This window comes from Rhinolophus sinicus, chromosome 16, assembly GCF_057876585.1.
Source record: "Rhinolophus sinicus isolate RSI-liver-muscle chromosome 16, RSI-T2T, whole genome shotgun sequence".
In the NCBI taxonomy this organism is placed as follows: Eukaryota; Metazoa; Chordata; class Mammalia; order Chiroptera; family Rhinolophidae; genus Rhinolophus; species Rhinolophus sinicus.
This window is the reverse complement of record NC_142516.1, coordinates 5,023,398-5,048,405: the sequence shown is the minus strand read 5'-3', so window position 1 is coordinate 5,048,405 and position 25,008 is coordinate 5,023,398. Positions and strand designations below refer to the sequence as shown.

Below are 25,008 nucleotides of genomic sequence, written 5' to 3'. Positions count from 1 at the left end.
CCTATGCAAGGCCGGCGAGAGTCCACCGGCTCCCAGGAGGGCGGGACCGAAGCTCAGGAACCGGGAGCAGAGGGCAAGTAGTCTCGGTGCTCACGGACAGTGGCGCGCACCACCGGACTACAACTCCCGGCATGTCCTGTGGGCTGCGCCGAAAGCAGTTGGCTGGGAGCTGTAGCCCTCCTGCCCGCATCAGCCAATAGGATTCAGGCAAGAGACCTGACCCGGATTCTCGGGGACCAATGGTAGTACAGGGGAGGCGGGTGCTTCCTCACTACTCACCTTGCACTCGGAAAAACCACATTTAAAAGGTCGTCCGGGGCCAGGTTCTGGCGGGCAGGCAGACTAAAGCGGGAAGGCCCGGCTGCGTCCCTAAAAGCGGCGTCAGGAGGGTCCCGGTCTTCGCGAGGCGCGCTGCGGACGTCGCCGGGGGCGGGACCAGGGGCGGAGCCTGGCCTCGTTGTGGAGCGGCTCGTAATCCATCATGGCGGTCGCGGGGGTCGGTGTTCGTCCCTGAGCAGCGCTGGAGCCGGAGCCGGTTCCCGGGTCTTGCGGCTGAGGAGCCCCTCCGTTGTCCACGGCCCCTACCTGCGGGGGGAGGCTGGGTCCTGCGGCGAAGCTCGAGGGATGTGACTGCCTGGCGGCGGCGGCGACGTCCGGGGCCGGGGGAGGGGGTGTCTCGGGCAGAGACCCCCGGGCTCGGGGCAGCTGAGGCGGCCGGGCCTCCTCCCCCCTCCGCCGCCTCCCGCTTTCGGAGCCGCGAGAGTCGTTCGTCCCTTACAGCCCCGCCCCGGCTCTGGGACCCTGGGGGTGGTCTCTGTTTCCCCCAGACCTGGGACACCCGGTTTCCTGAGGCGTGAAGGAGCGTCGCCCCCGAGTAAGCCGACCGTGCCGCGCCCCGGCAGCTTCCCTCTTACCTTCGAGCCGCCCCTCTTTCCGACTCCCGGCCCCAAGTTTGGCCTCGGAGCCCCCCATTCAAATCCCCTCCCTGCTGTCAGTGGCCTCCCCTTCCCCCCAGGTTGCTCCGGGGAACCTCAAATGCCCTGACTTCTCCCAATGTCACCTACGGCCCCCCTACTCTCAGCCCTGCCAAAAACTTTAATGCAAAGGAAAAGTCTGGACTCGTTTCACAGGCCTTTTAAAAAGCGGACTTAAAAGTTGCTGGCCATGCATTCCTTCTCGTCAGAGTGGAGGGCAAACTCGCGCTGAAGCCTGGGTGACCCGTGTTCTTTTCCGGAGAGCAGGCTAAGAGGAGCAGGAGCGGCAGCTAGTTCGGCAGGAAATTTGTCGGAAGATGAAGAAAGTAGGGGGTGGGTGACTTCCACAGGAAAAGTTCTGGAAAAGCATCCAAAGACGATCAACATTTTCTTTATGTGTGGGAGTCAAAATGAGTATTACTGACCCTTTCACAGCACCCCCTGTGAACATTCCTGTTTAGGTTTTTCTCCTTGAAAGGAAAGAAACTGTTATTCAGCCAGTAAAAGACACTTAAAATCAAGAAACTTTTGGGTAGCTTTGCAATTACATTACTTCAAATTGCTAAACTGCCAAACTAATCGGAACTCCTGTTTACATATGTCGGCCTGAAAACTGCTTCCTTTGGTTATGGAAGGTGTGTTTTTTGGGATTGACCTCAATTACTGACTTGTGGAGATGCAGTGAATGTGAAATCCCACATAAACGTATATACAATTGTCCTCCTAAGCTCGCTGATCATTCTGAAAGATCTTGAACCCTCTTCTGGAAAGGGGTGCCTATCCTTACTTTATGGGGCAACAGCCTGGAAAAGTTCTTGGGGACCAAAGAAGGCCAAGTTTGCCTGCCCTGCACTTTATCAAAGGAGCAGGGAAGAAGGAATCAGCGAGGCATGGGGGTCCACACTGCAATGTATTTGTGGAACATGGTGAGTGCTTTTCAAGCTTTCTGGTCACATTCTGCCTTACGTGTTCAGCTCTAGGAATGCATAAGGAAGTTGAGCAACAGCGCCTGTGTCGGTTCCTTCCAGTTCTTCTGAAAACTTCTGTTACTGTGGTTATCTCTTAATTTCATTGTAAAAGAAAAAGTTAATCGGTGACTTGCACGGCTTTATTCAGGTTTTTTGAATTGCTTATTTCTTGCCGGATTCCCCTTCTGACTGTTGACCTTGGACAAGCCATTTTACGACTCCAGTTTCCTGAGGGGGTTGGACTTAAGTGATTTCCCAGGATCCATAGTCCGTGATTCTGTTCTAACCTGAGACATGGGCTCTTCCCCCAGGTGCATGGATCCTTTACTACTTTATACACAGAGAACCTTTATCATGTCCTTGAGCTCCTAAAGCTTAAGAGCCAGAGATCCTAGTTGACACTAATATCCTTGACCGTTTCAATCATAAGAAGGACTTGAAAACACTCACTTTGCAGCTAAGTGGGAAAAATCAAGTGGGGAGGCAGCACTCCTCATGAATTGAGGGTACCCCACCTGGAGTTATTTTACCTTATGCAGGTGATAATCCTTTCCCCATGGATGGAGCTTTCCTCCTCGCTCCCTGTTTTAGATAACATTTGGGGCAAGAAAGGTCGTCTGACATTTTTATGAACATAATTGGCACTTGAATTCTGACAGTGTGTTATACTATCACTTCCAGTAATTCTGTGTGAAGTTTTCAAGCTAAGGGCCAACTTAGACCAACGTCTATACCAGCTGGCTGTGAACCAGTTAATTAGGGTTTCCTTTGTATTGTTGCAGCCTGACATTTTTCAGACTGGGTGCTTTATATTAAAATATTGGTTGAGCCCACCCACCCTATAAGCAAATGTAAGATGTGGGCAAGTGGCATATACTTTGAAATTCAGTCACTAATACCTCTTAACAGTGGGTGACTACAATAAACAAAGGTCTCTGTTCAATGAACTTGTATTTGACAGTGGAGGTTTGACTTTCTTACAGAAAAATATTCACCTCATCTAAATAATCTGGGTACTTAGATTTTATTTTGCTGTAAAACTTTTAGTTATATTTTAGCATTGGTTTTAGACAGGTAGATATGGTAATGTATTATGTTCTGGTGCTTCCCAAATTCAGCATTTATAAAGTGAATTATTTACATTTTTAACTATTAGGTTGGTGCAAAAGTAATTGCGGTTTAAAAGGTTAAAGAGGGGCCAGCCCGGTGGCTCAGGCGGTTAGAGCTCCATGCTCCTAACTCCGAAGGCTGCCGGTTCGATTCCCACATGGGCCAGTGGGCTCTCAACCACAAGGTTGCCAGTTCAATTCCTCAAGTACCGCAAGGGATGGTGGGCAGCGCCCCCTGCAACTAAGATTGAACATGGCACCTTGAGCTGAGCTGCCTCCCGGATGGCTCAGTTGGTTGGAGCGCGGGCTCTCAACCACAAGGTTGCTGGTTCGACTCCCGCAAGGGATGGTGGGCTGCGCCCCTTGCAACTAACAATGGCAACTGGACCTGGAGCTGAGCTGCGCCCTCCACAACTAAGACTGAAAGGACAACAACTTGACTTGGAAAAAGTCCTGGAAGTACACACTGTTCCCCAATAAAGTCCTGTTCCCCTCCCCCAATAAAAACAAACAAAAAAAGTTAAAGATAACTGCAAAAACCGCAATTACTTTTGCACCAACCTAATAGTTATGATCATAGAGGCTTAGATAGTGAAAATTGGTACAGACTTTCTGGAGAGCTTTGGCCAAACATCAGAATTTAAAATGTGCATACCAATGACCCAGTAATCTCACTTCTAGGAAACGATCCTGGTATAGAATCCTGTAGTCTAGATGTCCTGATACCCCTCTGACGGTCCAGGGTTAAAACTGTTTGCACATTAATGCAATACTAAGATGTTATTTGCACTTTTTGCGCTAATGGTGTAGAAGTAATGCAGGCTCCATAGCATGAATCAGGGCTGTAGTCCCTAACTATATTGGTAGCCATTGTATTCATGCCAGGCACTCATAGTAAAAAATAACAGCACTAATTTAAAAAATTTGGTTTTCACTTAAGAGTGTGATTGATGAAGCAGCAAATATTGTTACTTTTATTAACTCTTGACCCTTGTGTATATGTCTTTTTAATATTCTGTGGGATGAAATGGGAAGTACTCATAAAGCATGTCTGTTGTGTCCGGCGGTATGATGGCAGTCTCCATGAAAAGCACTGGGACAGTTGTTTGAGTTGCAAGCTGAACTAGCAGCTTTTCTCATGGATTATCATTTTTACTTGAAATTATGACGAAACTGCAAACCACAAATTATGGTTATTAACACTAAAAGATGTATAAAGGAGTCTTTCAAAGAAAACAACTAGTAGTATCTTGCCAATGTAAAATTTTAGCTTTCCAGTGAAAATCAGAATTTTGGAAAACTTGTATCTGCTACTATGATGCAGAGATTGGTGGTAATATTTACAAATGTGGTATTTGGATATCTTATAATGAAATGTATTATTTGGAAGATCGACATAATTCAGTGAGTCAATAGTTTCTAAATGATCAACACGTGATATGGAATCACACACAGGTAAAGGTGCAAGATGGACCGATGGCTTTTAATGTGACAGAACACAAAAGTTCATTGATACAGTTTTAGATTCTATATGACAACTAACTTTGAAGAAACTACCACTAAAAACAAAAAACCAAAAAACCAAAAAAAATAAACTATCATTTACCAAGTTTTGGTGTAGCTTCAGAGAGGAATAACTACAATGACCTAAAAACGGGGTAAAACAATTATTTTCCAGTAATAATAAAAATGTTTAATTTTAAATGAACATTTAAATAGGGGTCCTCAGTAATTTTTAAGAGTGTCAAAGACATCCTGAAAGTTAAAAAGTTTGAGAACTGCTGCTATAGACAGTATATCGGAAGGCACATGAGGGTGTTTATTGTCGGCGTACTGTAATGTACGGACCCCGCAAGGTGTCCAGGTAGTGGGTAAGTGGAGAAAAGCAGTTTGGAGATCAATCTGCTTGGTATGGCCTCCTATTTGTAAAATAAAAATTATCTGTTTATTTGTCCATGCACAGAAAAAAGTGTGGAAGAAATTAGACTGAAGTAGTTGTTATCGCGAGGAAATTGGGATTTAGGTGGAATAGGAGAAAACTTGCACATTTTACTTTGTATTTGTGATATTCCAGGTTTCTTTTCACAACAAATTTGTTATTTTGTAATACAAAAAACACAAAGATTTAAAAATGGAATATATGGCAACCCAATCAAACAGTCACTTCCTTGCAGCCCCTTTGTATGAAAGAATTTGCTTAAGTCCTGTTTTACTGAAGACAAACACATTTCTTTGGACCTTGGGCATTCTTTTCTAAGGGAACATGAACATGGTCTTACTTTGGGTTACAAATTGTTCTTGATCTTTCCATAGGCTGATCTTTCTAGAGTTGGTTAATATCCATATAGGTTGGATTAAAACAACTTGCAGTTGTAACTTACAGTGTTGGATCAGACGTGAATCTGGAATTCAAGAGTAATGTTGGGTGGTGGTGGTGGTGAATCTGAAAGGAGTGGGCACATGGCAGCTCTTGGCTAGGATCACTCAGGGTCAGAAGGCTAGTCAGAGGTAGGGCGAAGAAGGAAACCATGATGTCATTTCATGGACCATATGTTCCTTCCAAATTTTAGTGGGTTGACTAAGAAAATTCACATTTAGGAGAATTCGTAAAACAGGATTAAAACATTGACTAGGAAACCTCTTTTTCTCAGTGTTCCTTTCTTTCTTCAACCAGTACTTGTTGAGCACACACTATGTACCTGGTGGTGTTTCAGTCGTTGGTGATACATTCGTGACAAAAACGTATTCCTGCCCTCCTACAACTTAAATTCTGGTGGGAGGAGACAGACCATAAATAAGGTAAATAAGTAAAACAGAGTATGTTAGGGGGCAGTAGGTGTTGAGAAAAATAACATAGTACATGGGATAGGAAGTGTTGGGGGGTGGCTAGAGAGGCCCCACTGAGAAGGTGGCATTTGAGTAAAGACCTGAAGGAGGGAGGTGAGAGAACCAGCCATGGAAATAATGGGGTGAAAACATTCCAGGGGAGGGCATCAGGGTGCAAAGGTTGTTCAGCATGTAGCTGGAGCAGAGCGAGCAAAAGGCGGTAAAGTGAAGGGGGTGCAGGGGAACGACTGGGGCAGAAGGGGGCCTTGAGAGCCCTTGCAAGGATTTCGCCTTCACTCACGTGGTTTGGGGAGCCTTTGGACAGTTTTGAGGGAGGACTCATAGGACCTGCTTTATGCTTTAATCAAATCTCTCTGCTTCTGTGTTGTGAAGGAGAGCCAAGGGGGAAGCAGGGGGTCCACTCGGGGCCGGTGTGCTGATCTAGATGAGAAGGATGGTGGCAGTGCTGAAGGGCTCAGGTTCTGTGACATCTGAAGGCACAGCGGACTAGATTTGCACTTGGATTAGATGTGAAATGTGGCATGTGAGAGAGGTCAGAGTGACTCCAAGGTTATTGGACTGAATAACTGGAAAAATGGAGTTGCCTTTTACTGAAATGGAGAGTAGAGGAGCAGGTTTGGGGAGCTGCGGGGCGGGGGGGAGCAAGAGCTTCTTTGGGGGGGCGTGCTGCATTCCAGATTGCCATCAGGCATCTAGGTGGGTAAGTCAAGTGTGCAGCTGGGTCTGTAAGCTTGAACTCAGGGAAGTGATGTGGGCTGGACTGAGCCTGCCAGTCACCAGGTTACGTAGGTGGCGGGTACAGCTGGGAGAACCAGCTGGGAGAACGGGTGACGTCCCCAAGGGAGACGGCTCCATGTATGTGTCGTGTATATTAAGGGGACATTCAGTAGTTTATGAAATTAAGACTTTATGTTTTTATATAGGATTCATTTGAATCTTTTTTAGGTGGGTACAATTCAAATTTTGCATGGGAATGATTTTAACTCATCTTTAAGTTTTAAATCCTGTTTCTGTGGATTTTTTTTCCTAAATCAAAAAGTTGCAGATTTTATACACACACACTCACACACACACAGACACACACACTCTCTCACACACACACAGAGGAATATTACCCAACAATAAAAAATAATGAAATGTTGCTGTTTGTGACAACATGGATGGACCTAGAGGGCACTATGCTGAGTGAAATAGAGAAATACAAATACTGTATGATTACGCTTATATGTGGAATCTAAAAACAAAACAAACAACTCCTGGATTTATCCTGGTTTTGAATAGATTCATCATAAACCGCTGTACTTTCTACCTCTGCAATATCATGTTCATGGCTTTATTGGTGATTCTGCAACTTCCTGAATTGCCAAGAATGTCTCTGGTGGATGTGTAGATTTAAATATTTTTAGTCTTTTATATACCTTTTTTTAGGGTGTGGGGGGGATCAGTGGTGTCTACAGGATAGACGTTATTCCTGTTTTTCAGTAGAGAAAGCTGTGGTTCTTATTGGAAAAGTAGTGCTTTTAGGATTACATGGCTTGTTCGTTATGGAGCTGGGGTTGAAATCAAGTGTTTCTTGACAGCTTGAATATCTTTTCTAGCAAGTACCTTACCTTTTGAATATAGATGAATGCCTTTTGAAAATCGTCACAACATTGAAATGAGGGGGTTTAGATTTACAATTTATTTCATCAAATTTTATTTTTTTCACGATTTTGTGGAACACATTTTTGATATTCTGTTGAATATTCTCACCCTTTGGTGGTTGGGTATTTGGAGATGGTAATGTGTTAACAAACATACCTTATTTATGCTTTTATAATGTATAATTCAATGCTTAAATGAATTTAATTTTATAATTCAAAAATTTAAAGACATAAATTTTCCTACAAGCCTTGTGGCCACTTTTAAATTTTGTTTTTAAATTAAATTTAATCATTTTGAATAGATCATACATTTTCTGCTTTAAACTACAAGACTGCATTATAAATGTTCTGAGAAGCTTGCTTCCATCCCAATACCTCTGTCCTTTTTATTCCACTATTGCCTCTGGGAAGCCAGTTTTATTAGTTTCTTTTTTATCATTCCAGTGTTTTTGGTTTTCTTTTTGCAAATATAAGCACATATATAGTTATTATGTAAAAGATAGCATACAATATATACTGTTCTGTACTTTTCTTGGTTTTCACTCAGTATATCCTCAGGATCTCTCCGTATTGGAATATAGATATTTTCCTGTTTCTTCTGGTTGCATTGTATCCCATTATCTTGGAAGTATCATTGGTTTTTCAGCTCGTCCCCTATTTCTGGACATTGGGTTATTTCCAGTCTTTAGGTATTACAAATAATGCTGCAAGAATAACCTCTGTCTCTCATCTGAACTTGTGCAGGTGTAGCTGTGAGAGAGACTCCCGAGCGTGAGAGAGCTGGGCTAACAGGTTAATGCATTAGCAGGTTAATAGTAGTAGATAGCTAGGTATTAATATAGATACTCTAATGGCAGGTGTTACTCCCATACTCCCTTCCGTCAGGCTTGTACCAGTTTACACTCCCATCGCTATTGCTATGCACGAGAGTGCCTGTATCCACAAAGCCTAACAAGAGAATGTGGTGTCAAACTTTGGGACTTTTACCAAACTGATAAATAATAACTTATTTATTTTAATTTTAATTAGTAGCTCTCTTATAAGTGAGGTTGAGCATTTTTAATGTGCGTAAGGGGCACCTTTATCTTTCTGGGAACCATCTCACCAGGTTCTTTGTGTGCCAGATACTTAAATAGGCAACTGTGCAATGCCAGGTTGGTTGCCCATGTAGCATCTGCTACCCTCGGCCCCTTTGCCCTGTGAATCTCAAGGAACAGCCCCATCCCAGGCTCCAGAGGAGCCCTGCTTAGGTGGTTTGCAGCCCTGGCTCTACTTTAGAATCTCCTCAGGAGCTTACAAAGACTTGTGTCCAGGTTCCACCCCTAGAGGTTGATTTAACTGGTCTGGGGAGATGCCTGAGCCTCGGTTTTTTGTTTTGCTGTGTAATAATGGGAAACTTCATTCAAAAGGAAGATCGCAAGGGTGGAGGGACCTATGGCAGAGGGGACGGACTGTTCCAACAGGGAGAGTGCTCTGACCTTAAGGTCTGCAAGTGTCTCCTTGTTTTGTTTTGTATTTTGTTTTTAAATCTCCAGGTGATTCTGACAGGCAGCCAGGATTGAGCATCACTGGGCTAAGCCCATCACAGGCATCCTAAACCGACCCAGTGTGAGGGAAATCAAGGCCTCTTCTTGCCTGGTGTTGAGCGTGGGACAGTCTTTGCTTCTGGTACCAGCATAAACCTTGAGGGTAGCTGGCCTCAGGCTGGAGATGAAATGCTGGGGAGGGGAGGGGCAGGAGGATGGGGACTGTGGGGCTGCTGTCACCTCTGGACTTCAAATTAGGTGACATTGTCCTTATTGTTTAAGCCATTTTGATTTGGGGGTCACTATTACTTGTGCCACCAGTGTTTCCACTAAAAAGGTAATACTGGTACATTTTGACCTGGTCAGTCTTTGCCCCTTTCCATTGTTTGAAAGAAAAATGACAGATTCCATTGACTAATGATACTATAGTTCGTTATATTTGTTTTGCTCTTTAGTTTACATGCCACTTTCACACTTGATTATTTTGTAAAATTGGCAAAATCCTGTTTTATGAAGATATCCTTACCTCTCCCTACCGCAATATACTAATTATATCCCCAGGGTATATTGTTAGAGCTACCCTGTGATAACATCACCTGTTAGAGGTAATATGTTATTTGTTTTGCCTCAAAGACCCCGAGGTGGCAGTGTGGCCTGGCTCCTGCCTCTGCTAGGGGACGGGGCCTTCCTGCTGCTCCTAGGTCTCACCTGTTCCTGCACATGCCACCTCGAGCTAAGCTCCGGGCCATGTTTACAGACCACAGGACCTATGGTTGAAGGCGCTTTTACATTGCAGACTGCTTTGCCGGAAGCCACGGGCAGGTTGTAAGCCAGGAAGTGCCGGTGCTGGTTCTTGCTGCCCAAGGAGCAAAGACTGGTGAAAAACTCAGCTCACTTCCAGTGTCTTCCTTGAAGCCCATTTCTGACCACTATTTGCCTGACTGTTCAGGTAGCCTTGACCTCAGAACAGCGTCCATTCTTGAGAAATGATGGTTGATTAGGAGGAAAATAAAAAAATAAGTCCCAGTGCAAAGATGCTCCTATCTTAAGATGCATTCAGAACATTGCCTCAGAGGGAAAGAAATGTCATATGAAAGTGTTTGTCTTTCAGTTGCCTTTCCTCACCGAGGCCAATAATAACAGGTAACATTTGGTTAGTGCTTTCTGTATTCAGTGCTTTCTAGATCCCATCATTTTTAATATAAAGTTATTTACTACAATTTCAAGTATTTTTAATAAGGAAAAACAGAACTAACAGTTGATCGTTATTAGCGCATCTGGAAGGTTTGAGAAGCACGTTTGAGGTCGTTGCTGGGAGGAGGCCGTGTGTGGACGAGCGTGAGCACACGGGGCTGTTAGAACGTGGTATTGTGAGCAGTAGTGATGGTGATTGTGCCCCCCTCCCATTCAAAGCAAAACCTATTGTGTACTCAATACAGTGTAAGGAAAATGTTTCTTTCTTAGAAAAATGTGTCTTTTTTTGATGATTTAGGAGGCTTTCAACAGTCTAGCAGTGAAAACAGAGCTCTTGAAATACAGAAAAGTGTATTTCTTATGTGATTTGTTAGCAATAAGCCAAGCCCACTGTGTAGCTTTATGTTCCTTTGGCGCGGCCATGACGTGTGACGTCTAATGAGTCGCACTGTCCTTGGCATTGTCTGATTCATGATCGTGCCCTTGTCAGTTAACTAAGTGCATAATGTTTTCACATTGTTTTGAGGGCTTTTTAAGAAAACATTTGATTAAAATGTGGATATAATGGAGAAAGCCTTCAGGAAATACAATGAACATTATTTTTAAAATAACTACATTGTTTTTTATGAAAACAACATACATTTCTATGAATTATTTAATCAAGGAAGATTTGATTCAGAAATTAATTTGAGGTTCAAGCAACATGATCAGTGCTACTTTAATTCCTGTTCAAATGAAAATTAATCCTCTCCTTGTCAAAGAAAATGGTGGTGTCCTAAGAGCAATTTTCAGGGTGCATTTGGGTTACAGTGTTTCCAAATTATGAAGTCAGGGTTACTGGATGGGTTTTATAAGTTGATGAAACCCTAGTGTGACTTTCTTTCTGTGCAAGTCTGCATCCTTGCTGTGTAAGAATGTGTAGTCATGACGTTGATGACGCGTCCGGGGCTGGTAACTTAGACCCTTTAATTGAATTGTTTATTTGAATTGGCTTGTGAAAGAGTCATCAGTAAATTCATAGTGAATTGTGTAACTAATGGCCACAAACACACAGTCTGAAGAGCCCCGTCCTTGCCCTTGGGATGTCCTTGAATTGCCAGGCTGGAAAGGCCTGGAGGGTGACCACTTCTCTGTGCGAGGAACAGCTCTCCCAAGCTCAGCAGTTGGCTGCTCTGCCCAGAGAGCTTGTCTTGGGGCTGCCCAGCACCCACAGAAGCCACGGTGGACCCGAGGGGGGTGGGGGAGAGCGGGAATACCAGTTACCCCGCCGGAGTGTATGTTTTGGCCGAGACCTGTGGGTTACACAGGAGAGGGGCAAGACCACACCTGTCCTCAGGCATTTACAACCCGGTACGGAGAAAAACAGGAGTGAGGTAAGAAAAGTACAGGAATCGGGGGAAGGACTGGTTATGAAGTGCATAATAAAATAATAAGCCAGGACAGAGAAAGAAAAATGTAGTGAGAGGATGAGGGCCTCGGGCGAGGCTGGTGGGTTGGTTGGAATTGCTGGTGCCACAGCTACTTGCCACTGCATAGCCCCAGTGCCGTGGGGTTGTGCCACGCCTGGCCCAGACCTTCCCTGGTGGGGACACTGTGCCCTTTCCAGACAGTCGTCAAGAGGAAGGAACCCGGCCATTTGCCCCACAGTGCTCGTCCTTTGTTGGGGTGCAAGGCTCATTCCTAGGCCCCCTAAGGTTACAGTGTCATGTATGTATGTTGACTGGTTGTCCCTGGTTTTGGCTGAGCTGAAAGGGTTCATGTGTGAAGAGCACTTGTGCAGCGTCTTCCTTACCTTACTTGCACCAGCTGTGGTGTGTGTCCTTTTGAGGATGTCCGCCGATGGGACACACGTGGCTTTGCAGTCACTAAGCCCAGTGCAGTGTGCGCTCCTGACACACGGATGACTGTATTGGAAACTGTTTCTCTCCTGGCTGGAAGGCAAGGCCCATGTCAACAAAAGGACTCCCGTATCTTCTAAGTGCATTATGAAAACTGGAGGCAGTGACCTAATTTCACAGGTGATGGGTTGCATATAAATAACCCATCTTAGACGCCAGGTATTGTCGCACATTCCCTGTCTGTTATAGCTGCTATTTGAGTGCTTTCTCAGTGCCGGGCTCTATGCAGAGCCCTTGATATATTATTTTTAAAAGTTACCAAATAATGCCAGAGCCTTCATTCTAAAATGCAATCTAAGTTTGGGGTTCTATAGCTTAAAACGCTCTGGCAGTTCCCATTATGTAGAGAAACAGTCTCTATTTTTGCATCCTTATCCCTACAAAATTTTTGAGCAAGCAAATCGTGTGTGTGTGTGTGTGTGTGTGTGTGTGTGTGTAGAAATTTTCTGTAGAAGGAAAATAAAAATCAAATAAATAATAAGCCCTCTATCCCTCCTTATTTCTCCTCTCTTCCCATCTGACATATATGGCTTTTGGTAGGAAATTTTCCATTTCACTCCCAGAATGAGGGGAAAATGACTTTCACATTTAGTTTTCTCATTCTGAAGTTCTTTCCCCAGATTTCAGCCTGAATTCTTTTGATAACAGACCTCAACTCTTGTTCTCTGAAATGCATGTGGGAAACTGTTTGTCAGTGTTGAAATTGGGTATTTTTGATCTTACGGAACTCCAGAATTGTCTGATTATTAACTTCCTACTTGTTTGATTGTAGTTAAAGTTCTGTTTTTAAAAGAGTAGAATGCATTCTCAGCAAACTGAAGATGAGATAAAGAAAGTGGACCTGGAAAAGTGAGGCCTGGCAGTGGGGCAGTGTATTAAACCAAGCCTTCCAGAAACGGAAGTGCACACTGTAGAGTGAACAGGAGTTCTTTTGTCCCTTGACAATTTCCTGCGTCTGTGTCTGCCTCCCAGTCAAACGAGGAGGTAGGAGTGACGTTACAAGCCTGGTTTGCTCTGAATTCAGATCCCAGCTTACCGCTCCCGGCAGTGTGATGGCGGCATTGACTCAGTAGGTTCCCTTGAACACGTCCTCCGTGCTGCGCACTGTGTTGGGTGCTGGCAGGACAGTAAGGCTTTCTCATCTCTCTGAGTCTCTGATTTCTGATTTGCAAGATGGGAATCATAGTACTTACTTTCAATGTACAACTGATTGTACAAGGAGAGAATTAAATGAGATAATGAATTAAAAAATGTCTAACAGTGCCTGCCGCTTGGTTTGCCCCTAACAAATAGTAAGTGTCGCTGCTCTTGTATATACTTGTAGAACAATATGCCTGTCAGTGATGAGGAGCAGGGCAAAAAGGACGAACGCAGAGGAAGGTCAAGGGATAAACTCGAGGAGGAGCACTGTTGTGGGAGCAGTTTGCCTGCCACAGGGTTGTACATGTTGGTGATTAAGGATTATCTGTAAAACCCATGGGTTACATCCGAACATGTGATGACACTGCAGTACAACTCTTCAGGAATTTGTTTTTAATTGGGGAATACTGGGGAACAGTGTGTTTCTCCAGGGCCCATCAGCTCCAAGTCAAGTCGTTGTCCTTCAATCTAGTTGTGGAGGGCGCAGCTCGGCTCCAAGTCCAGTCGCTATTTTCAATCTAGTGGGCAGGGGGCAAGCCCACCATCCCTTGCGGTGATTGAACCGGCAACCTTGTTGAGAGCTTGCACTCTAACCAACTGAGCCATCTGGCCGCACCATCTTCAAGAAAATTCTTGAGAAAATTCCTGTTTGAGCTGTAAACACTTTCATGGAAAGGTATTTCCCATGGGGTGATTGGAGGATGTGAGCTGTAGAGACCTTTCCATCCTGGCCACATGAGATCAGCACTTCTGAGGATTTTTCCTGAGGATTTTCTTGCTTGCTGTCTGGGCCTGCGGGCCATTCTTGCTGTGGGAGGCAGCGTCCTCTGGCCAGACAGCTGCTCTTCTTTCCCTCCTGTAATTGACTGTTTCTTCAGGACAGAGTTATCTAATCTTTAAATCTACTGCTTCTTGGTTAGCCCACTTCATTTTTTCGGCTCTTCTCAGAGTCTGCATACGTTTTCTTTATGAACTTGTATGGGAAATGGATTCGTGAAGCACAGGTTGGTGTGTGATACAGTGTGGTTAGTTTGCAAGAGGTAAGCTCTGAGGTTTGTAAGGGTGTGTGGCCATCAGCCCAACCTAGAATTACACAGGAAAGCAAGCTTTTCATTTTCCCTGTTCAGAAGAATTCACTGTATGGACAAGCCTAAGACATTTACTGGGCTACCGGAGTATTTCCTTTTTCTTTTTCTTTATTTGGTTGTGACAGATAATTCTCCTCATGACTTTCTGGGAATCTGTCAATTTAAAGGAATTTATTATGCTGTAGCGGTCGTTTGGAGCTTGGTTTTCCAGGCCCTGGCTTTCAGTCTCTTCTCTATGTCATGTAGCCGAGGTGCTTTTCACCAGCAGCTTCACCAGCCACGGGATGAAGAGAACAGGCACATTTCTTTGAGGCGCTTTCCATGTAGGAGCGTTTTTTGACTCCGAGTTCTTACCTTTGTATTTAATTATGTAGTGAAACTGGACTGACCCAAATGTCTTTGGAGAATTTTTTCAGTTCAAAAGTTATTTCATTCTCTTTTGTTACTATGCTAGTGCTGATTTAGTAGGAAAAGATACAGAATAAACTAAATAAAACTTAGATTTGTGGAACCACCACCGACCACGACAGGACACAAAGTAGTTCCAGAATCCCAATAACCTTCCTCGCGCTGTTGTCCCTTTGCAGTCACGCCCTTTGTACCCTTTCCCCTGGCAGTCACTGATCTGCTCTCGTCAGTATGTTTTGTCTTTTTGAGAGTGTCACTAAATGGAACCATCTAGTATTTAACTTTTTAAGACTGACTGGCTTTTTTCACTGAGCATCACGCCTTTGAGGTCCGTCCAAGTGCTGCATCTGACAGGTTTGTTCCTTTGCGTTGCTGAGTAGTATTCAGTTGTACGGATATTGTTTTAAGTTGTTTATTCATTTGTCTATTGAAGGACATTGGGCTGTTTCCAGTTATTGATGATGATAAATAGAGTTGTTATAAACCTTTGCGTATAGTCTTATGTGAACATAAATTTCAATTCACTAAGCATGTTAGTTTCCTATGGCTACTGTAACAGATTGCCACACACTGGGTGGCTTAAAACGATGGAAATCTATTCCTCCCTGTTCTGGAAGCTAGAAATCTGAAATTATATCACGGGCTGAAGTCATGGTGGCAGCAGGACCGTGCTCCCCAAAGACTCTAGGGAAGAGCTCCTCCTTGTGTCTCCAGCTTCCGGAGGCCACCAGCGTACTTTTGCCTGGGATCCACTTCCTCGAATCCCTCCAACCTCTCACTTCCATCGTTACTCTCCTCCTCCTGTTTTGTAGTCAAATCTCCCTCAGGCTCCCTCTTATAAGGACAGTTGTCATTACATTTAGGGCCTATGGGGTAATCTTACCTCAAGATCCTTAACTTAGTGCAGCTGCAGAGACCCCTTTCTGCCATGGAAGGTGGCATTACCAGGTTCCAGGGCGCAAGTTGCGTAGATCTCTTGGGGGGCCTTTTTCCAGCCTTCCACACGTGGGTAAAGACCTAGGCATGCTTCTTACTGGGTCATATGATAAGTGTACATTTCATTTTATAAGAAACTGCTCAACTGTTCTGTAGAGTGACTGTCATTTTCCATCCCTACCCGTCCCCTCACATGGCAGAACTCCTAGCATCCTTGCCAGAACTTAGTATTGTCAGTTTTTTTTATTTTAGCTATTCTAGTGGGTACTCAGTTATGGTTTTAATTTGCATTTCTCTGATGGTTAGTGATTTTGAGCATCTTTTCATGTGAAAACTTTATGTCTTTTAATTTCCCTTTTTTTATGAAGTCTCAGGAAGAAAAGAATGAACTGGATCGTAGCAGAATAGTGCCAAACAGCATTGTTATACAGTATAGGAGAACCGTACATTCCATTTTATCTTTTGGATTTCTTTGTAAAGTTTTGTCTGAGTTAATGATATGCTTGATTCTAATTTAAGAGTTCACTGCTCTGTACCTTTATAATGAATAATACAATATCTATATTGTGCTGACTCTCTTCCAAATTATCTTTTTAAATGGGAGGTCTTTAACAAGCCCCCCACCTTGACCATGACCCCAAGCGCGAGTCGGGTGTGTCTTTTCGCTGCTATCAGGCTGAAGTTCACATTGGTTTGATGATGCTGTAGATCACTTTTAGGGACTTCTAACCATCATCGAGACGAGATTTTAAGCACTAACCATTTATTTTCTCTTGAATCAGTGATTTATAGTAATAAATTGTGCAACAAAAATGTTTTTTTTGGTGTTTGGTTAAGTTCAACACCGTATCTTCTGTTGCTTGAATTCTTGTGGAATTAGGAGGGGTAATTACGTGAATGATGGTGAGATGAATGATTATCTGAGAATTAAAGATCTCTGTTCAAAATGGTATAGCAGAGGTGAATAAATGAACTGATGCAGAATAAATGACGTATCTTTATAGTATTGTGTTATTCTAATTGTGCTCCTTTAAATATGACATTTTAGCTTCAAGATAAATAAATATTATAGTCGCAGGTTTCAGTCTGTGAAACTGAAGAGCCATTATGTAAAGTGCTCATGGCTCAGAAAATGGGATTCCACGGTATTTCCTTGCTAACCGACCAGAATCCACTCCCTCCAAAGATTGTAGGTATTGACATTTTTGGTCTGCTTGGTTGCTGTTAGCAGTATGGGCTTTAGAGTCTGGCAACTTGATCAAATATCCACTATTTATAAATACCATATTTTGCCATGTATAATGCACACTTTTTGGCCCAAATTTGTAAGGGAAAAATAAGGATGTGCATTATACGTGGGTAGTACTAATTCCGCATCTATATAAGTGTTATTTCTTTTATTTATGCTTACGGGTTAAAAGTGTAACTGTAGAAATCAATAACGATGTCCGTACACAAAGTAATACCCTGGAACACGATCATCGGTTTTGTTGAACTTAGGACGAACTTGGTTGGCCTTCTATGATGCGTAGGTATCGTAAATGTGTTACCGGTACATAAAATTTCGTGTGCCTTGTGTCTGTTCTTGTGTTTTGTAATTATTTGTTACGTAAAATTTCTTGTGCCATAATATGTTAAAAAAAAAATCCTGAAGTTCCTTTATAATACAAAAACAACTAACTACATGTAAACAAATAAAAACTTGAATTAAAAAACTAAAACAAAAGATTTTTTTCCCCTGAAATTTTCGGTCAAAAACGTGGGTGTGCGTTATACTCAGGAGGACATTATACACGGCAAAATATTGTATTTGCTTCTAGCTCTTGTCCTGATCCATAAAACCATGTGACCTTGGAGAAGGCACTTAGCTGATAGGATAGAACTGAGCCTCAGTTTCCCCATCTGTCAAATGGGGATGATGATACATATATTCTTTCTTTGCTCTCTCCCAGGGTGGTGGGAGACTGAGATGAACTGAGGTCTGTGACACAGGTTGGGAAACTATAAAACTCTTTATGAATGTACAGGATTATTATTATTTCATGAAATTCTTCATTTGTCTTCACAATTTGAGGTATAAGATCTCTATTCGAATGCTAATGGTTGAGGAGGTTCTTCTCACTTAAAATTTTGCCAAGTAAAATTAGATCCTTAGAGGTTGGCTGGTAAAGGCTTTTTCATTACTGACTTTTCAACTTCTTCTAAGTTTTGACAATTGAATAGTGGGGGTAAGTTAAGGAGGGAAAAATCCTTTCCCTAACATGTTCCTTTTTCTGTTAAGCTACTTTTTTGGTGGGATTAGGATGATTTGTGGAGGGAAAGTGTGGCTAGTTATGGGGAGGGCTTGTCCTTTGTTGAAAATGTTTAGAAACATGCAAAACACAATCATGATATTTAGGAATACATACATGGTGTCATCTTGTACGCGTCCTTTGAGACTTGTTTTAGTCAACGTTGTTTTTAGGATTTAGCTGTGTTGATGCGCGTAGGTCTAGGTTCTCGTTTTAAGTGCCGTGTAGTATTCTGTCATGTGATTAAACCATAGATTATCATTCTCCCATTTATGGCTGGTGAGGCAGTTCCCGCCTTTTCCACGATGACAAACAGTGCTGCAGTGACTGACCCTTCCTGCGTCTCCTATGCACACGTGTGACAGTTTCTCCGGGCGATGGATTGGGCAGGCCGAGCTGGGCTTTGCTGTGGTAATAAACAGCCCCCAACTCCCAGCCATTTACCCAGGAAGTTTATTTTTTGTGGATGTGGTTGCGGGGTGCTCTGCCCCACATAGCTTCTTAGGGGCCCAGACTGATGGAGGCCCCGGCATCTTTTGGCTGCACAACTGGAACGTGTAGCCTCCTGGACACCAAGGGGGGGCAAGCAAGCAGCGAGCATTGAGCACTGACTGAGTCTTAAGTTCTCCAGCCAGGAAGGGACCTGTGGCCACTTCCCGTTACATCCCCATCCAGTACGAGGTACAAGGTCCACAAGGTCTCACCTGCCTGCAGGAGGCCTCGGCAGTGCCGTCTTTATGTGCTCCGGAGAGGGAAGGACCCCCAGCTGTTGGTGAGCGCCAGCAGTGCCCACCAAAGGCCACACCTGGAGTGTGGCCCTGTGCTGTGTACTCTGCACTGGTACACGCTGTGGGCAGCTGCTCCTCCGGCCCCCAACACGCGAGCAGCCAGGTCTCCCCCAAATTTGTTCATTGTCTTCAGTTGTGGCTTGATTGTGGATCATGGACTTAAAAAAAAATAAAGCAGAAGGTGGAGACTAGGACCTTATGTCTTAGGATTTGTAATTCAGTTTAAGTCCTTATTTTTAAACATCTAGAACGGATTTTCAGCTTGTCAGTGTTCAGTTACAGAAAAAAGAACCCACTGTAGCTCATTTTTATGGGAAGGGATTGATTAGAGTACTGTATAGTTAACAGAGTTATTGGGAGGGCTGAAAAAGCAGGTTCTAGGGTGAGCTTCGTGAATGATTCCCAAGGCCGCCCCACAGACCTGGCCCACGGAGGAAGCTGCAGCCTCTCTGTCACTCAGACGTGGCCAGCTCTAGACCCATTGCCACAATCAAGAACATTATGTTCCTTCTCAGAGAGGATGATGACCCTACAGAGGGTAGCCACCACTGACCAGGTAGTTCAGCCATGAAGCACCCAGATTCTGACACGAGGCAGACGTCGGTTTGAATCCTGTCTCTGCTACTTACTTGGTATGAGACCTTGGACATGTTATTTTACTTCTCTTAAGTCTTAGTTTTCTCATCTTTAAAGTGGGGGTGTTAGTAACTATCTCATAGGGTTGTTATGAGGGTGAAGTATGGAGTGCATGTGTAGTGAATGCCTAGTATATTGGCTAGCCCAGAGTAAATAACCAATAACTAGTAGTTGCATTCATTCATTCAATCACTCATTCATTCTTCAGAAGAAGCGGCCAACATGAAAATTATGGTGTCCTGCTGCCTCTGTTAAGAATACCACCTGGTGGGTGGCCGGTTATCTCAGTTGCTTAGAGCGTGGTGCTGATAGCACCAAGGTTACAGGTTCGATCCCCACATGGGCCACTGTGAGCTGCGCCCTCCTAAAAAAAAAATAATAATAATAATCATAATAGCACCTGGTAACTCCTATATGTGATGTCTAATTAAACTTAGGAGTATATCACTTCCTCTGCTCCCGTTGCATCCTGTGTTTACCACTGTTGGTGTTTGTCACACTTTTATACTTGCCTCTCTGTTACTCCCTCTTAAATGTCTTTGGCGCAGAGATGGTGTGTGCCTATCGCATCGTAGCTGTTCAGTAAATGTGAACTGAATGAGTGAGTAATGGATGGTTAAGGAAGCTGGGTGTGTCTTTAGCTTGGAGAAGAGGAGACTCCGGGAAGACGTGTTAGCTGTCTGAAAACATTTGAAGAGCTGTCATGTACAAGGGGATTGGTCTCACTCTGCTCTGCTTTGGGAGGCAGAATTAGGCGCAGTGTGTGGAAGTCCCAAAGTAAGGCCTGGAGCTCAGCGTGAAAAGGGTGTCCAGACAAGGACAGGCGTCCAGCATAGGACGGGTGTCTTGGAAGGCAGTGGTTAGTCTGTCGCTGGGCATTTGCAAGAGGGCAGGATATAAGGATGGCATTCAAACAGTGGGACGCTCCTAACACTCTCGGGACTCGTTTTTCTGAGTGTCTTGACTGAATGTACTAGGGAGTAATTCAGGGATATTAATAATTATTACCTGGTCAGAGAGAGGAGATACCTTAGGAATACTTCGGCTGGGATATTCAGGGGTGTACGTGGGTTATGGCAAGAAGAACATGTTTGGGCTATTTTAGAGAGGACCTCGAGTGCCAAGGCAAAGATTTTGGAGATATTTGGTGGGCAGTGTGACTTATAGATAGTTCCCAGTGGGATGTTTGCGCGCTGAAAGTATCCCTAGGACTTAGAACAGTTCTTGGCATGTAGTAGATTTTCAATGAATATGCACTGAAGGAATTTGTTAAAAGCACAGAGCTATGATTTAGCAAAATGAATCTGTAATCTGAGTTTAGATTGGGAGTGGAAGGGAGGACACCTAAGTAGGAGGGAAGGGGAGAACTTGAGGAAAGGGAGATGACACCAAGAACCATCTTGGATGTGGGATCGACTGGGCTGGTCACGTGGGCAGAGGGGGGAAGAGATAAAGATGGTTCCATGAACTTAAGTCTGGTGACCAGAAATGGGAGAGACAGTCACAGAAATTGGGTGGTTCTTTGTAGTTTACACAGAAGAAGGTGATGCTTTTGGTTCTGACGTGCTTCCGTACAGGGATTGGGTTAGCAGCTCCCCCCTACCCCCCAGTGGTTTGTATCTATGTGTCACTCACTCATCACTTACTTGCATGTCATTCCTGGTTCTCCCCATGACTTGGACGTCTAGGTCTTTGGAGCGAATCAGCTGTAACGATAGAATAACTGCCTGGTAGGGCTAATTTCCTGTGCGTGCAGCAAGACACCTGTTCACGTGGTTTTCCTGTAATGTGTTGGCTAAAATAACAGTGTGTGAATTAGGAGACCCTTCCCTTCCCATCTCGGACAAAGCAAAGCTCTGTTTTCTTGAGACTTTGCCTCAGGCCCTGATGCTCCTTTTCCTGGGTTTGGGGGGCTTGTGACTCATGGTGCTGCGTTCCTGTGAGGGGCCTCTGCTCCAATGCTGCTCTCCCTGGTCTCCAAGGATCCGGACTGTGACCTCCAATCCGTAGACATCTGCTCGGGCTGTGACGGTGGTGACCGAGGAGGACACCGCCGCTCGCCAGGACCTCAGCCTCTCAGGGGCTTCCTTGTGCCGGAAGGACACTCTTCAGGGTCGCGGATAAGTTTTTGTCAGAACACAGAAAAGCATTGATTGCATTTCTCATTCGTAAAACAATGGCTTGTGAGAACCGTAGCTGTCCCGTATGTGAGCCATTTCGTATTTCACGGGAAGCACATCTCTGAGAAAAGGGGCAGCGACTTTTCTAATGAAGACGGCGGGTTTATCGATGCCAAGATCAACAAATGTGCGCTGTTTCCTGCCGCAGCCGCTTCCAACGTTACACTGACTGAGCAAAGCCGCCGGATCTGGAGGTTTTGTGTTCTCTCACGTCCCTTTCTCCTTGACTTTTGCCAAACTGAGTTAGCGCGAATGTTTTCCCATTCAGTTTGCCTCCTGGAGTGAGCTGCTTCTCGGGCTTTCTGCATTGCATGGGTATTTTAATTATTTGGTCAAATGAAAGATAGACATGTACCCCAGGTTCCCCACACACTATTGCAGAAGTCTTCAGATTTCAAATTAGTTCAGTGAGTCACTTAATTCTTCACGACTTGTAAAACATTTTACGTCTTCAAACGCAACACGGGTGGTGCCTTTATCAGCTGCTTTTTAGCAATGCTATAAATGGAAGTTTTCTCTTCTAAGCCGTGGAAATAACAGTTCACTCTAACATTTTCTCTTCACCTTTGGGATTATCTCGACAGTGTCTACGGCAACCCGATAGTGATTTGCCAAAAACCAGAAGGTAGGGCCTGTGGGAGTTGAGGGGAAAGGGCTATTTCTGTTGTTGCTACTTGCCAGATGTCTTCGGATGTCTAAAAGAAACTTTTGTACACACGGTGCCAGCCTGCTGCTGCCCTTTGCAGCGTCAGCACTGGCTGGCTGCGCTCTGCTCCGTGATAACGGATTTGTATCCGCTTTGACTTGACTGGAAGGAGTTTCGAGGTGTGTGCGTCTGCGAGTGTTTCAGGAGGAAGTGAAAACAGCGCCTTGCCTTGCGCTTGTGATTGTGGAATTTGGGCATTCTGAGTCTTCCCGGCCCTCAGCCTGGGCAGAGCTGGGCTCCCTTGGTGCCACCTACTGTCCTTTCAACACGGTTGTACCCCGGGGAGGGGGCAGCCCTGAACACTGGATGGAAAGGGAGACTTGGGCCATTTTATTCTGCAGGATTCTCTTCTGACCCTGCGAGAAGGCAGTTTGGAGCCCTGTTAGAAGCTCGCTTTATAAATGAGGAAACTGAGGCTGGCCTGAATGTGCATTCTCAGAACTCCGTGAGAACAAGTTGTCCTAAGACAGGCTCTGAGATCCCCCCACTTGGGAAGGGCTCACCGATCCGGGAGGAGAACGCCAGCTGGGGGACGTGGACAGGCCCTGCTTTCCTGTTGGGAGTCTAAATTTTGTACGAAAACTGCAGGAGCTTGAATAAGATTCTGAGAACGTTAAGAAAGCCCTGACCCCCCCCAAGGCACCCCAAGCACTGTCTCTTCCCCCCCAGGAGTTTCACATCCGTTCCCTTAGTTGGACAAATGGGACTAACATGGTTAGGGGTTGAAGGGAGGTTGCTGGCCTTACTTAGATGATCTGCTCACCACGTTGAGGGCCTGCTCTGAGCCGGCGCCCTGCTGGGGGCTTGGCAAGCTCCCTCCCTCTCCATGTGCAGAGCGGCTAAGAGTTTGGGCCCAGGAGTCAGACAGACCTGGGATGGAGTTCTGTCTTTACTAGCTGTCCTAACGAGATCTAGCTAGTTATTTCAGCCCAAATCACAGCTGTTTCATTGGGCTTGGGAGGTTAACTAAGAGAGTGTACCTTGTTCGTCAGAGGGAGGCCGATAAGATGCCCTTGGAAGGTTCTCCAGGGCTGTGGAGGCCGGGGGGCACCGTGCGGGCTCCGGTGGAGCAGGGGTGACCGTTTGCCTTGCACTGCAATCATTGCTGAGCGCGTGCTGTGTCTGGGATTCTCCCGGGGGGCTGCACACAGTCTCTTGCTTAGTCCTCCCCATGGCCCCCCAGGCCCAGCATTCCCAGCCACACTTCTCAGCCACCTGAACTGTGGGAAAGCTGGCATTGGAGCCCAAGAAGGTGTAACCCTGGCCATGTTGCAGCTGTGTAGCCTCCACTATTTAACCTGGTGAAATGCGGTCACCTTGCGCGTGGGTCACGGAGCGATCGGGGTTAACTTTGCTGTTGTCTTGCCAGCAGGTCCGGGTGCTGCTGGGATGTCCTTTCACTGCACCAAGGATGAACAGTAGCTGTGTTTGGTCTCCCCCTCCTTAAAGCCAGTCCTTTAGTGTGGGGACTTACACTAAAGAGCGGGACCGCTGTTGTCAGCTACGGTTCCTGTTCTCTCGGGTTTGTAATAGAAGCTACCATCCGGTAACGAGATCTTTGTTCCTGCATTTCTGTCTGTTCTCTTAACATAGGCCCTTCCACATCTTACAAATGTCAGGGGTTCTGGAAAGCAGGAAATATTCTGATCTTTTCCAAGTAGCTGCATAACTGATTCTTGTAAAAAGACCTGATTCTTGTAAAAATATTAGGAAATGACTTTTCTGCTCAAACGTTAGGATAATAAATCCTTATTATGTGGCTTCTCTACTTTTTAAAGAAGAAAATTTCTCTTAGAAATTTTGGGGGTGCTAAATTTATTTGTTTCCTCTTTTTGGGACCATTCATGGTCTTTGGCATATATTTCAAATCTGATAATTGACTTCTGGTTGGGTAAGTGGCATCTGTCCTTTCTCCAACCTGCCAGTCCTGAAGCCTGTCACAGCCCTGTCTCTTTTCTTTGTGAAGGAAAGGTCTTTCTTTTGAAGCATTATTAGGACTAGAAGAACAAAGTGAAGAAATGCTGAAATATCCTGTTTTAAGCAACTCCCCCCCTTTTAAAATTTATTGTTAGGCATTCTTGAATAAAAAGCCGTTTACCATTATCAAGCATTGAGAGCAGCAGCTTTTCCACTCTACCTCACACACATTGCCATGTCACTGCTACGATATGATCAGGAGACTTACCAGTTAACATTATTTTTCCTCTGAAATCATTTGACTCTTCATTTAGTGGACAATCCAGCCATTTCTTCAAATTTCTTTCTTTTTTTTTTCAGTATATGTAAAAGTTAAAATTTTTTCCACAAATGAAAAAATGATTTTACATTTGTCTCTATAAAAGAAATAAATGCTCATTACTAAAAAACAAAATTCAGAAGTATAGAAAGGGATAACAAAGAAAGTATAAATCACCCACAATTCCACTACTTAGAGATAATTACTGTTTATTTTGTGGAAACCTTCAGATTTATTTTTCTGCTCGTAGCCACCCCCCTTTTACACAGAAGGGTTCATATTAGATATGCTGTTTTTGTTCATTTGCTTGAAAAAAAAACCCTTAATAATATATTGTAAACATTTTTCTATGCCATTGAATGTAGAACATGGTAATGTTTTACTTTGTGTACTTTATTGCTCATAGTGATTATATATGTTTATAGTGACTTTCAAACAGA

At 44.4% G+C, this 25,008-nt stretch overlaps 2 protein-coding genes across 3 annotated transcripts in view; both read left to right on the top strand.

The window, feature by feature from the left end:
* Nucleotides 1-1,053: 1,053 nt before the first annotated feature.
* LOC141571200 (uncharacterized) lies at nt 1,054-1,152 on the top strand. The gene has a single exon (XM_074331191.1). The coding sequence runs from the start codon at nt 1,054-1,056 to the stop codon at nt 1,150-1,152; it is 99 nt and encodes a 32-aa protein (XP_074187292.1).
* A 612-nt stretch (nt 1,153-1,764) lies between these two features.
* ABL1 (ABL proto-oncogene 1, non-receptor tyrosine kinase) overlaps nt 1,765-25,008 on the top strand; it is a 116,153-nt gene continuing 92,909 nt past the window's right edge. For both annotated transcript variants that reach the window (XM_019728861.3, XM_019728860.3), the window contains exon 1: nt 1,765-1,900. In XM_019728861.3, coding sequence (XP_019584420.2) covers nt 1,765-1,900 — 136 coding nt within the window. The remainder of the gene's footprint in view (nt 1,901-25,008) is intronic.

What these genes read in the sequence shown, in the direction of transcription:
- LOC141571200 (XM_074331191.1), top strand. Translation starts at nt 1,054, where the DNA reads ATGTCACCTACGGCCCCCCTACTCTCAGCCCTGCCAAAAACTTTAATG.